Source organism: Geotrypetes seraphini, chromosome 2, assembly GCF_902459505.1.
Source record: "Geotrypetes seraphini chromosome 2, aGeoSer1.1, whole genome shotgun sequence".
NCBI classification, from domain to species: Eukaryota; Metazoa; Chordata; class Amphibia; order Gymnophiona; family Dermophiidae; genus Geotrypetes; species Geotrypetes seraphini.
This window is the reverse complement of record NC_047085.1, coordinates 72,244,210-72,257,316: the sequence shown is the minus strand read 5'-3', so window position 1 is coordinate 72,257,316 and position 13,107 is coordinate 72,244,210. Positions and strand designations below refer to the sequence as shown.

The window sequence follows — 13,107 nt, the reverse complement described above, 5'->3', positions numbered from 1 at the left end:
TTGACTTGGTCATTTTAAAGTAGCTCACAAGCTCAAAATGTTTGGGCACCTCTGAGCTAGAGCGTTGAAACTGTGTATTTCTATTTTATCCCCCCTTTTACAAAACTGTGGAGCGTTTTTTAGCGCCAGCCGTGGTGGTAGCAACTCTGATGCTCAGAATTCTATGAGTGTCAGGGCTAAAATCCACACTACAGTTTTGTAAAAGAGTGAGGGGTTAGTTTGTGATGACATATTCCATACTAGGCGAAGGTGTTTTCTATGTTCTGTGTGTTCGAAAGACATGGTTTTCTGTTAGGATTGACGGTGTAGGATTGATCTGTGCTGGTCTGGCTTGTTTAGTTTTACAATGGGTGTATTGATGTACTGCTCACTGCAATATGTAAGATGCTGCCTTTTCCTAGATACTCATGTGTGACGTGTGGTTTGTTACTAAAAATCATGTTTTTCTTACAGATGGGGGGGTGCCAAAAAATGATGGGCCCCGGGTGTTACATATGCTACGTACGCCACTGTATGTAAAGATACCAGAAAGCTGGCGTAGCAAAAACTTTAAGTAAATTGTTATTCTTCTAAGTTTTGAGTATTTAACCCTCCCACAATCTCACGGGCACTCGTTTCAAGTTTATTGAGATTTTGATTTAAACGCAATATCAAATATTTTCAATGCGTATAACAAAAATAAATTTGGGGAAATAAATAAAACCATTTGAACAATAAACATACAAACATATCCATAGATGATTAAAATTACATAAGGAGTACAAGGATAAACTACATTTGTTTAAAAATGCGTTCTCCGCGCCTGCTCATAAATTTGTTGACTGGAAGGATCCAGCAATGTAGCCAGATGCCATTCAGAACAAAGACAGAGAAAGAATTGTGCAATTTGGATTAATGATGGAAGATGATTTAAAACAAATGGCACAGTCTATGAGTAAAGATCTTGACGGACGTTCTTTTTATGAATATCTCCTCTATGCCAAATCACCCAATGGACGTGAGAAGATTTTAAGGGACTGGCTTAGGTGGAGCATTAGCAGAAAAGTATGTGTGTATTCGGCCCATGGAAGAAGGGGGGGCCAGGGGGGAGTAAGGGGTGCGTGGGGGGCCCAATAGGATTGCTCAGTAAGGGGCCCAGAAATTTCTGATGGCGGCCCTGGGTTTAGGACGTACTCTTCTGTGTCTGTGGCCTAATTATGTGAAGGTGGGGCAAAGGATACCCCTACATACCACAGTATTGGGTTACTATTCATTGATATTTAATGCCTAAATATAGCTTCAAACTGAATATCATTAAAAAGGCAGATTTAGCCAGCCCTCTTCTCTCTATGGTGGCATGGGAGAGCTCAGAGGGGAAACATGACCTATTATTATGTATGATGTTATTATTATATTGTATGCTGAGTACCTATTGTGTAAACCGCTATGAACTGCTGGTTAGGCGGTATATAAAATTGTTATTATTATGAAGACAGGTCTAAATTGGTGAATTCATTTTGCAGAAAAGTATTGTTCCAATATCTTTGTTGATTTTCTTGTGCAGCAGCACACCAGAGCACATTCGTCCTTCCACCATCTATCCTAAATCAGTTTTGTTTTGCTGTTACATAAAATAAAAATTAAGAAAAAGTCTGTGTAAAAAAAAAAATCATTTGGTCTCTAGCTTCACTGTACAGTAAAACTTTGCACATTATTATAGAGGTCAGAACAAACGTATCTACTATGTACAATGGAAATTTTCCCAGGGTGGGCGGGGTCTGGTGAGGCTAGATGAATAAAATATTTCAAAGCAAATAGTGTAGACAAATATAACAAATAATGGATAATTGACCAACATGAAAGTGAGAGCTAAAAATCCAAATTAAAAACATAAGAATATCCTTAATGGGTCAGATCAATGGTCCATCAAGCTCAGTAGCCCGTTCTCACGGTGGCCAATCCAGGTCACTAGTACTTGGCCAAAACCCAAGGAGTAATAATATTCCATGCTGCTGATACAGGGCAAGCAGTGGCTTCCCCTATCTCTTTCTCAATAACAGACTAAAGACTTTTCCTCCAGGAACTTATCCAAACCTTTCTTAAAACCAGCTATGCTATCTGCTCTTACCACATCCTCTGGCAACGCGTTCCAGAGCTTAACTATTCTCTGAGTGAAAAAAAGTTTCCTCCTATTGGTTTTAAAAGTATTTCCCTGTAACTTCATTGAGTGTCCCCTAGTCTTTGTATCAAAAATTATAATCAGGCAGCCTTATTTTTATTTTTTTTAAACACCTTTCTAAATAAATAGATTTTTAATTGTTTTCAGAACGCCAACAATGATTCAATTTTGTGCAGTTTAAGAGAGAGTATTCCACAGCTGGGGGTCCTGCTACTTGGAAGGCTACAGAACAGAGACCATGAAGGCTAATTGTGTGAAAATATGGTACCTCAAGGAGACTTTTACTGAGCATAAAGTTTGGGGTGGGCGATTAAATTTTATGAATTAGAAGTAAAGGTATAAGGAGTTTTATTTTTCAAAGCTTTATAAATTAATGTTAGGACTTTAAATTGTATCCTCCAGGGAACTGGCGGCCATTATAAAGATGACAAAATAGGAGTGTTGTGCTCAAATTTTGACACATGAGATATCACGCTTTGCATGACTAGTCTGTGGTCGCCCTCAGAAGCTAGAAATACTGACTTGAGTACCTTTTCCTGTTATTTTGTCCCCTATAGTTCCCACTTTCTTGCTCATAAGTTCCTTACTGATTTTGTTAGAGCTCTTCTTGAAAGAGTTTTAGGGGTTAGTTCGGGGGGGGGGGGGGGGTCTTGGTTGTTAGGTATTTGAAAGAGTTATTTCTGAGTGTGAGGGAGTCTGTAGGTCACTATCTCATAATGGCACTTTTCACAGTGTCAGAACCAACTTATAACTCACAGTTTTGCCTAGGGGGGAAGTGACAGAAGGGTGTGGTCCAGGAAGTATAAAAGCCAAGGGCAGAGATAGATTAAGAAGGCCCAGAGAGAAGCAGCAGCACCTAATTGCTTATGTCTCTTATCACATATGCGTGAACTGTAACTGAAACAGTTAGATAGGTCAAGTTCAACTTGAAACCTTGCAGACTTGTATCTTAGGCCAAGGCCAGCCTGCATTCAGCCAGGTCAAATGTTAATTGCTAAAGATTGTACTAGTAACTCTATGAAACCAGGCCACAGTCAAACGGACTGTGCTGCGTAGCTGAGAGGCTATAGTACACGCTGTGACCCTGCAAAAACAGGCCCTGAGAGGACTAGTTTTGTGTTTAATTCCTCCCCCACCTGTGGCACTTTTAATAAATATTTTCGTTCACTTTCAACTGCTGTGTAGCTCCATATTATGCAGGTTCCAGGCCTGCCCTTGTTCATGTTACCCACATTGAGGTTTTGGTTTCTCATTTAAGCTTTATGTAAATATTACTACTACTCCTTAGCATCATGCCCAAGCTTATGATTGAAATGTTTGCTGACCAGTACATAATTTTAAAATATTTTATGGCCCATATGTCTGAATCTATTTCATTCTGTTCCATGGCCTGGAAGTTACTAACCACAGCAGTTTTACAGGTGTGTAATAACATATTTTTACAGGATAGTTTTTCTGTCAATTTTACCTTTGTTTACTGCTTCCTGGAGAATCAGGAGAACCTTGATTCCATTCCTACTGCAGCTCCTTGTGACTCTGGGCAAGTTACTTAACTCTCCAGCAGGTACAAATAAGTACCGTATGTAATATGTAAATGCTTTGAAGGTAACCACAGAAAAGGCAGTATATCAAATCCCATCCCCTTTACTGTGTTTCTCCTTCAGACAGAGCATTAAATGATGATAAGCACTCTCATCCTCTCAATTTCTTGCTTTAATAGCATTGTTGGCTCTAGTTCAGTGCTACAGATTTATGAGTGACGTGGTCCAGACATGCATAATGCTGGGGTTACTAATCATGTGCCTGCGTAGGAATGAAACATCCCAGAATAGATCAGGGCTGGCTCAGAATTTGTTATGACTTAACATTGGTTGGCCGCTTTGATATCACACTGTGTGCCTGGTGATGCATGGCCACTTTGAGTCATTTCTGTGCATTGCTAGAGCTAGCTTTGTTGGTCTTGGTGTCCCAGTTGTATTTTTCTGCAATCTCTTTTTTTCCATATCATATGTCCTCTTGTTGGAAACAGAACACAGTATGGTAATAAACCCTGTGGTCAATCTTCAGAGCACTTTAAATAGCCAGAAATGACTACTGGCCATTTAAATTGTTTGTCCGACTAACCAAGCATATTCAGAGGTACTTAACTGGAGAGTTAATGCCTAAGCCGGATGGATGTTAGATAGTTGCATAAATAGGACCATATAAAACACAGTCCTATCTTTTATGTAGTTCATTGCTGAATATTGTATGTTTTGCCAGCCACATAGGTGTTGGTACCTGAACATGGCTTGGAAATAAAGCTGGTGGTAATCCAGCAAGATGCTGCTGGTTGAATATAGCCCCCACCCCCTTATCTTTTACACTAACTTTCCATGTATTTTTTTTTTTTTTGCATTAGAAATGTATCCATCAAGGAATGTCTTTTATTGAATTGAGTGGAGCTGTGACCTCAGGCTAGTCTGTATGGCCCTTTGCACTGACACGGACTCTTGGTGATGCACAGATTGGTAGAGTTGAATTTGATCATAGAGCTGGCTCTGTCCACTTTTTCTTCCTTGCTTTGTGGAGTGGAATCCCAGCCTTCCGCCTTTCCCTGGCACCTTCATATGAACTTTTTGATCTCCAAGTAGTATATCTCTCTGGAAGGAACTTTTAGGGTAGCGTGGACCTTGTCTCGCTTTTATCCACTGGTCAAAGGAGTGCCAGTAGCTTCTGGGTCAGCCTAGGGGTGGATCTTTTAGTTGCTCAGGTGTCTACACGCACCTCTTTTCCCAGTGCAGGTGGTGTGGTGCTTATGATTATGCAGGGCCACCAGGTGGATGTTGTCCTCCGGAGGCTTTTTGATGCAGCTGCTTTGGTGGCATTGTTTGTCACTCGCACCTGTTTGTCTCAGCTACATACTCTGGAGAATGAGACTGTGAAGCCTCTAACTCAACTTCTTTTGGCTTCTTATGCGAGTACTGGCTAAGGTGCCGGCGTACTCCATTTCTGCTCACAAGATGCTCTGGATCTGACAATGAGTTGCTGATTCCACTTAAAAGGCTCCTTTGGCTAAACTTTCCTTTAAGGAGCGTTTTTTGTTTGGCAAGAGCCTGAACGACCTCAACTTCTGTGGTGGACCGTTTCCCTAAGTCCTTGTGTCAATTTGCAGCTCTTTTATAGTCTCTTCCTATCGTGCTCCAGGGAAGGAACTGGGCTGTCCAGTTTTGGTGGAGTTTGAAGTGGTGGAGGTTCAAGTCTTGAACCTGATGTAGCTGAACAGCAAAACTTGGCCAAGTCGGGTTACAATATTTAAACCTAAGAGCTTTTTAAAGGATCTAATCAAAGGATTATTTCACTGGTGATCTGCACCATTATCAGCTTCAGGTTTGCCATGGCCCCATATACCTTTTCAAAGATATGAGGGGGTTCTGAAAAGTTCTCAACCCAACCAACCAACTTCCTAAATTCTGAGCATTATTTTGCCGTTGTAGCTGAAAAAAGTGTTATCTTATTTCATTAAGTGCCAATTTGCAGAAACGAAATTCTATGTTTTGACATTGTTTCAGATCATTGATTGAACCATATCCATGTCATTCTCTTCTTGGTTGGGCAGAGAACTTTTCAGCACCCCCTCGTGTTGGTGTTAGTAGCAGCAGCAGCAGCAGAGTTACACAAAGACAAGAGTCCCTGTTCATCTACATATGGACCACTGGCTCATCAGAGGTAAAAAGTTGACAACCCACTTCCCAAGTGATCTAGTTGCTTCTGGAATAATTTTCCTGTTCAACTGCACAATCTGGGTTCCTTCCAACCATTTCGAAAACATCTGAAAGTTGTAAATTCCGCTCCTCTTCATACTATTCCAAATCCATATTGTATTTGCTCTCTTTTTTAATTTCTTGTAAACCTTGCCGAGCTCTACTGTTATGGAGAAGATGCGGTATACAAGCCTAAAGTTTAGTTTAGTTCGCTCAATTGGGTTAACAACTTTGAGAAAAGCTAACTGCAATTCTCTCAGAACTTTGAGTACTTAGGAGCTCTATTTGATATTTGAAAGGGATAGATTTTTCTGACCAAATAGGGAGCAATCAAGTTTCAAATTCAGATAAAGATCCTTGTGCTAAAGGAAGCTCCATTTGTCAGGTATTATGTGCTGGTCCTAGGAACAATGGTGATGGCACTTGATCTAGTGCGGTAAGCTTGAATACATATGAATTATCTCTTGAGCTCCCTGCTGGAGCACAGGTTGCTTCAAACCATGAGGCTCAGCTCCCTTAGGCGCCAGTCTAGCTTGGTGATTAAACTTCCGGAATCTAATGAAGAGAATGAACCTGGAAATACCTAATTGGATGGTGATGCCAGTCTGATGATGGTATTGCCTCAAAAGTCTCTTGGTCAATCAGTTGTTTGGAGATAAGAGTCATTAGGAAAGAACTTTCTTTGGATATTATAATTCTCAGATCTCAGCACCCCTGCTTTGTTCTTTCGAATTGTCCTCCTAAACTTATTGACACTATGTTTGTGACTGCCCTTATGCATATATTGAAGAATTGGAAATCCTCTTCATCATTGGATTATACTTTTTGGTGGAAATCTTTGTGCATGTATCATAAATTTGAATCATATGCTTATGAGAAGAAAAATATTGCTCGACTATCCATGAACATGACACTATGCAACTCACCTTGGAAATTCTTAGACTCCTATGTTAGATCTGTTTCATAGACACTCCTGTCCTTCTCTCTTTCTCTTTCTCTCCTTCTCTTTCTTTTATCTTTTCTCTCCTTCTTTCTTTCTTTCTGTTTTCTTATAAGCAGTCCAAGTACTTTGGATCTCTTAGAAGGTTTCAAACCCAATTACAATTGATTGTAGTTACTGCTGTGTTACACTAAGTGTTATTAGTTTCGAGATCCCGGTGTCGTACATGTATCTGAATGCATTTTTGGACTGTATCTTTTCATAAAGCTTAATAAAAATATTGAACTGAGAAAAAAAAAAAAAAAAAAAAAAGGAAAGCACTTCAAGCCTTTTAGAGACTAATTCAGGATAGGAGTAGTGTGTGGCGCAGTGGTTGGATCTACAGCCTCAGCACCCTGGGGTTGTGGGTTCAAACCCCGCGCTGCTCCTTGTGACCCTGGGCAAGTCACTTAATCCTCCATAGCCCCAGGTACGTTAGCTAGATTGTGAGCCCACCGGGACAGAGAGGGAAAATGCTTGAGTACCTGATTGTAAAAAACCGCTTAGATAACCTTGATAGGCGGTATATAAAATCCTAATAAACTTGAAACTTGAAACTTGATAAAGTGGTCATAATCCAACAATGCCACAACTGTAGTATACATGAACTAGCAAGGGGGCAAAAGGACTATGACGTGACACAAGAGACCTCTCTGCTGATTTGGTGGGTTGAAGGTTATTTTTAATCTGTCAGCAGTTCACATTGTGTGATCCCAGAATATGCAAGTAGGCTTGCTGAGCAGGCAGTTTCTGAATTCAAGGAAGTAGGGTGACACCTTCTCTCTCATCAGATGGTAGTAGGCCTCCTGGTCTTCAACTTGTTGGCAATTCTTCAGTTGAGGGAAGTGATAGGACTGGATATGTTGCCCCAATCTTATCTTTGGTCTTTACTCTCAATCCTTATGGGCTGTCAATAGGTCAGATTTTCAGGATATCCCTAATATCTACTAGTGAACTTGTATGCCTACTACTTCTCTCTCATTTAGTTTTAGATGTCTGTATCACAACGTTATAAAATTGGGATTTGGACTTCTATGCAATATGGATACCTAAATGCTAGTTTTCAGATGTCCAAAACACACATAAAGCTTCTAAAATAAGGGCTATTGTTACTTTGGGGTTGGACCTCAGAAAGTCTCCTGGATAAATGGTTCTGTTTTCAGCCAAGAATTTGGATTCCTCTCAGAGACACAGTTTTAGAGAAAATCTACATTTGCTTTGTTGCAGAGACACCGTGGGCCTGATTCTGTATAGGACGCCAATATCGGTGTCTAAGAAACAGCCGCCAATCGTGTGTCAATCACAAATCGGCATCCTATTCAGAATTGTGTCTACACTTCCTAACAGATGCCTTAAATATAGGCCAGCATTTGCAGGCCTACATTTGAGGCATCTGTCTCAAATCTACAGAGACGCATACCAACACTTAAGCCTGTCTAAGGCCACTTCCGGGCAAAACCATGCCTCACTTCGCCTGGATTTGGAGCGTGTGTTTCGTGAATCAGGCCCTGTGTGATGACTGTACCCTCACAACTCCTTGTTCTCTGTCTCCGTCTGCTGGACTTGCTCTGAATTGACCTGGTAAGACTCAAGGAAAATTAACAGGTAAGACCAATTTTTTTCTTTTAAAAGTACAAAAGTATGTAGCTTTTCAGTCCCCTGCCTAACCCCACTTACAAAAGCGCCTTTCATAATTGCAGGTAAAAGTTTATACATTGTGGAGCAACAAGCACACAGGGTTGATAGTTTTCAAAAAGCCCATTTTTGAAAATCATGCTGTTTAAGATCAGTTTTGTTTCTGTGAATTCTCACACAGGTCACTGTGTAAATCCATTTTCTAATTAGTGAAACTTTATTTTGGCTGAAATTTTTAAACAACATGGATAGTTTGCCTTCCATCACCTACATTTTAACTTTTATAATAGTTTGGGTAGTGCCGATTCAGCTGCCTCTTTTGAAATTTAGTTTTTGTCTCACCCTCGGTTGCAAGTATGAAAAATTGGCAACATGTGCTTTTCTCTCAAGTGTTTGAATAAAGTCAGTGGACCGCTTGCACATTCTGCTAAGATTTGTATGAAGAACTTTATTGATTTAACAAGTGGGCAGGATGAATTTCTACCCAAAGGCCCACAAAGTTGTTTTTGAGAATATTCGAGGAGAGAAGCCATATGAAATCCAATGGGGATTAGGGGTATTCTGACTTTCTGGTTTCTACACATCACATGTAGCTCAAACACTTTAAGAGAAGGGCTTAATTTTTAGAAAAAAAGAAAGAGGAACTGGGGAAAGGAACAGGCAAATCAGGGTCAGGAGCAACAGAAGAACAAGATGGATGAGGGAGCAGAGATACTGTTCTGTGCTCTGTTCCAGGCTTCCCCATTCTCTTTTCTTTTCTGCAAGCTATCTGTGAGGGAGGGGATGGAGCAAAGCACCCCTACTGCTTTGAAATCTGAAAATAAGTGGGGGAATAATTGTTCCCTGAGAAATTAGTCCTGCTTAGGAATAAGATGCCTCTTGCTGTGTATGTAATAGCACTACTGAGATGACATAGTCACTATTTTAAGAAACTTATTCATCTGCTTACATCGAGGTATCTCATGTGTTGAGCTGCTGTTTTTGTGAGGCAACCATGACTACCCCAGATCCTCAAGCTATGGTGGTGGTATGCTTGAAATTTAGTAGTGAGCTAGGGGTGTTGGTATTAACTAGTCATATCACTTTTATTTCATTTTTGTTGGCCACTGAAATAGACTTTTTCCACGCACCTGTAATTTCCTCACTAGTGTTCTGTCTCCTGTAGGTCTCAGTGTCCTGTATTTCCTGTTTCTGGTCTTCCTGCTTTTCCTGAACCTTGAGCAAGTAAAAGCAGTGATGTATTGGTTGGACCCTAACCTTCGATATGCCAAACGAGAGGCAGATATCATGGTATGTGACTGCCAGCATCTTTCAGCTTATTTGGTTAATTTTTTAAAATGTTTCATTAGAATGAGGCAGGTCTTCCTCTGTCCTTCATAAACCGATTGCTGGATAAGTCTTCCAAAGTGACCTGTGTTATCATAGTGAGTATCAGAAGAGAGAGAGAGAATTAAATTACAGTATGTGACTTCATGGCATTCTAAAGAGAATGTGAAAAGCAAACACATCTCTATTTTGAAAATTCACTTGTTCACAGTAAGTGACTTTGCTGTGCCTGAAAGACAAGAGCAGCCCCAGTTGAAACCTTTCAACATGTCTGCCTTTTTTGAATGGTGGTTGGTTTAATGTGCTTTTCTTAAATTTCTTTATTTGGCTTGAATTCTTTTACACAGTTTGATTTGAATCTCGCTTTATATAATGGATTTGATAGAGTAGTTTAGGCTTCCCTTTTCTCTTTTTTTTTTAATTTGTGTATTTCTGCAAACTGTTTATTTTTTATCCAAGTGTTTTGCTTGGAGCTTGTGACAGAGTGTATGAAACCCTGCCACTTCCCCAGCTGGGCACTGCTGCTCAAACTCAGAATAAACCTCAGGAAAACCTGGCACTCCCCCTCCTGGCTAAATTGGCTCACAATCACAGCAGCACTGAGAAAGAGTTTCTCCCAGGAAGTGGGGGAGGGGAGAACAGTAGGAAACCAGGAAGTGACTTGGGAACTTAAAAGGCCGAGCCAGATCCAGGAGGAGAGGTGTGCTAGAGGGAACCTAGGAGCTAGAGAAGCTGGTTGAAGGGCCTGGCATAGACAGAGTTTGTAGGAGGTAAGACTCTACCACTTAAAAAAAACCCTACCTTTGTTCTAGTGCCTTATTAACCTTTTCCTATCGTAATAAATTTTACGTTACGCTGGTTCCAATCGTAATTATTTTAGCAAAGTTTTGTATTATTCACCTTTATCATTTACGGCTATTGTAAACATAATGTAAATAAGTCATAAGTCTGTAAATTCAAATATTTTGTGTTTCTGTCGTGTACTATATGTCCCATGCCATGGGACATACGATAGCAACAACATTTTTGGAATGTCCCGTCAGCCAGGACACACGATAGGAAAAGGTTAAGACTTGGGACCAACTGTCTGCCTGTTTCCTGCACATAGAATAAAGACTGTTTGGGGCGTGTCACGCCCTATGGAGAATGGGACTTGTGTTTGGGAAAAGACTGGGAAAAAGCCTACTGTTTTCTTTTGAAGAACACAAACTTAGAGGAGCCTGTTAAGAAATAGGCTCTGCAGTACTGTGGAATTAAAGTTTTTTTTTCTTGAATGCCCAGAGTGTGGTCTGTCTGTCCTTCTGTGCAACCCTTCTCCTGGACAAGCTGCCCCACTCTATCACATATGGTGGCCCATATGGGGACTTTAAAGTCAGCATTTTGAGCACTGGAAGCCATCCCCCGCAGCATCCATACAAGCCTCAAACAACTATAGAAAAAATATAGACAACAAATATAAATTCTTAAAACTGACACATTTTGATCACTAAATTGAAAATAAAATCATTTTTCCTACCATTTTTCACTACATCCAGTGTCATCTCCCCTTTGTATCTAGTAGATACTACTAATTACTACAACCTTTGTTCCAGGTCTCCCTCTCTCTCCCTCCTCTGTTATGATCTTCCTCAGGATCTCACTCCCCCTCTGCCTCTTCTGTCTGTTCCTCCCATAGTCCAGCAAAACCCCCCTCCTTCCCATTATGTCCAGTCCAGCATTTGTTCTCCTTTCTTCCAGGCCTTTCTCTGCCTCTCTCTCTCTCTCTCCTTCCTTCCTTCCTCCTTGGTCGAGAATCTTTCCACCTCTCTGCATTCTCTTTTTCTCTATTCCCTCTAGACACCCCCAAGTTTAACATCTACCCCCCTCTTCTGTTTCCCCTTTGTTTCAGGACGGTTTCTCCCACCTTTGTTCCAGGTCTTTCTGTCTCTCTCAATCTTCCTTCCCCCTCCCCAGGGCCTGGCATCTCTATTCTCTTCCTCTTTCTTCCATTCTTCCCCATCTGCGGCAGAGGAAAAGCCCAAGAAAAAGCCTGAATTGGAGAGTCTGATTTTTTAAAAAAAATTTTTTCAACGAATTGAATCAATTCAGCCAATCTGAATTGGTGAATCGATTCAGTCATGAATTGGGCAGCATTACTTGTGATCTGGTAGGACGCAGGATGGAGGGAGAGAGAGAGAAAGAGGAAAAAGATACCAGATCAAGAGAGGGAGTTGGATTTAGGTTGGGGGAATGAGGGTTCTTTGCTCCAGAGTCCGGTTGTGCTGATTGCAAGGAAATCCACAATCAGCTGAGTCGGCAAGACTTCACGAAGCTGCAGACGTAGCTGTTTGGGGCTTCCCTTGAGATCAGCTCAACCGGACTCCAGAGCAAAGAACCCCCACCACCAACAACCGAACGTTGGGCTGGCAAGCAGAAGGAAAGTGTGGGGACGCTTTATAATTGAGGCCTGCTTTACCTTAGGACTTTTGCTTCCATGTTCCAGCTACGAAGTTTCTGTCTGACTACACTCCAACGACCCGTCCTCCTGTTCGTGGCTCCGTCCAAAATCCGATTTGCTACTGCTGCACCACAAGTACAACCCATTAAATGGTTTTTTCAAGACCGTGTGTGGCAGTAGCAATTGGTCCCCTCACTGTTTGAGTGGGAGGCAAAGACCCAATTGGGAGCCGGTACACTATAGGGGTGGAGTTAATGGCAGAATGGCGCGAGTCGGCAATGAAGAGAAGACAACATGGCCGCCGGAACATGGACGATGAGTCAACAGTTAATAATGGTAGCGAAGGAGGGGCTGCTTTTATCTACGGGGACAAAGCTTTTCACCATTCTTGCAGGCGGTAAAAAATTTTGTTCCTGTGTCTGCGGCAATTTGGGCTGTAGCATCTCCGTGGCCTGCGGGCAAACTTCGGCTTCCCTCATTCTCTAGTCAATAGTACACATCACTCATTTGGCACATCTCCACTTCAGAGTCCCACAATGGACCCTGTTAACCCAAGGGACATCTATCTGCTCCAATCCAAGACACCATGTACCTCCATCACTCTCTCCAGTAGTGGATTCCTCACACTCGAGATCTTCCCTTCCAGCCCACCTGCAATCAAAAACTTCTAACCATACACAGATCTGGTTCATCTTCTCGTGACAGATCCTCTTTCTCTACCCCTCTCGCCTGATCTGACTCAGAGGCCCATTCCCATGTTCAGTCCGGGTCCCTTTTGTTTTATGGCTTTGTTCTTGAAAGGAAACACCTAAATAAGAAAGGCTATTCG

General features: G+C 41.4%; 1 protein-coding gene across 1 annotated transcript in view; it reads left to right on the top strand.

Moving 5' to 3' along the window:
• Positions 1-13,107, top strand: part of PTDSS1 (phosphatidylserine synthase 1) — a 150,483-nt gene that overhangs the window by 28,766 nt on the left and 108,610 nt on the right. Inside the window, exon 4 of the mRNA XM_033933165.1 lies at positions 9,681-9,805. Within this exon, the coding sequence (XP_033789056.1) occupies positions 9,681-9,805 (125 nt within the window). The remainder of the gene's footprint in view (positions 1-9,680; positions 9,806-13,107) is intronic.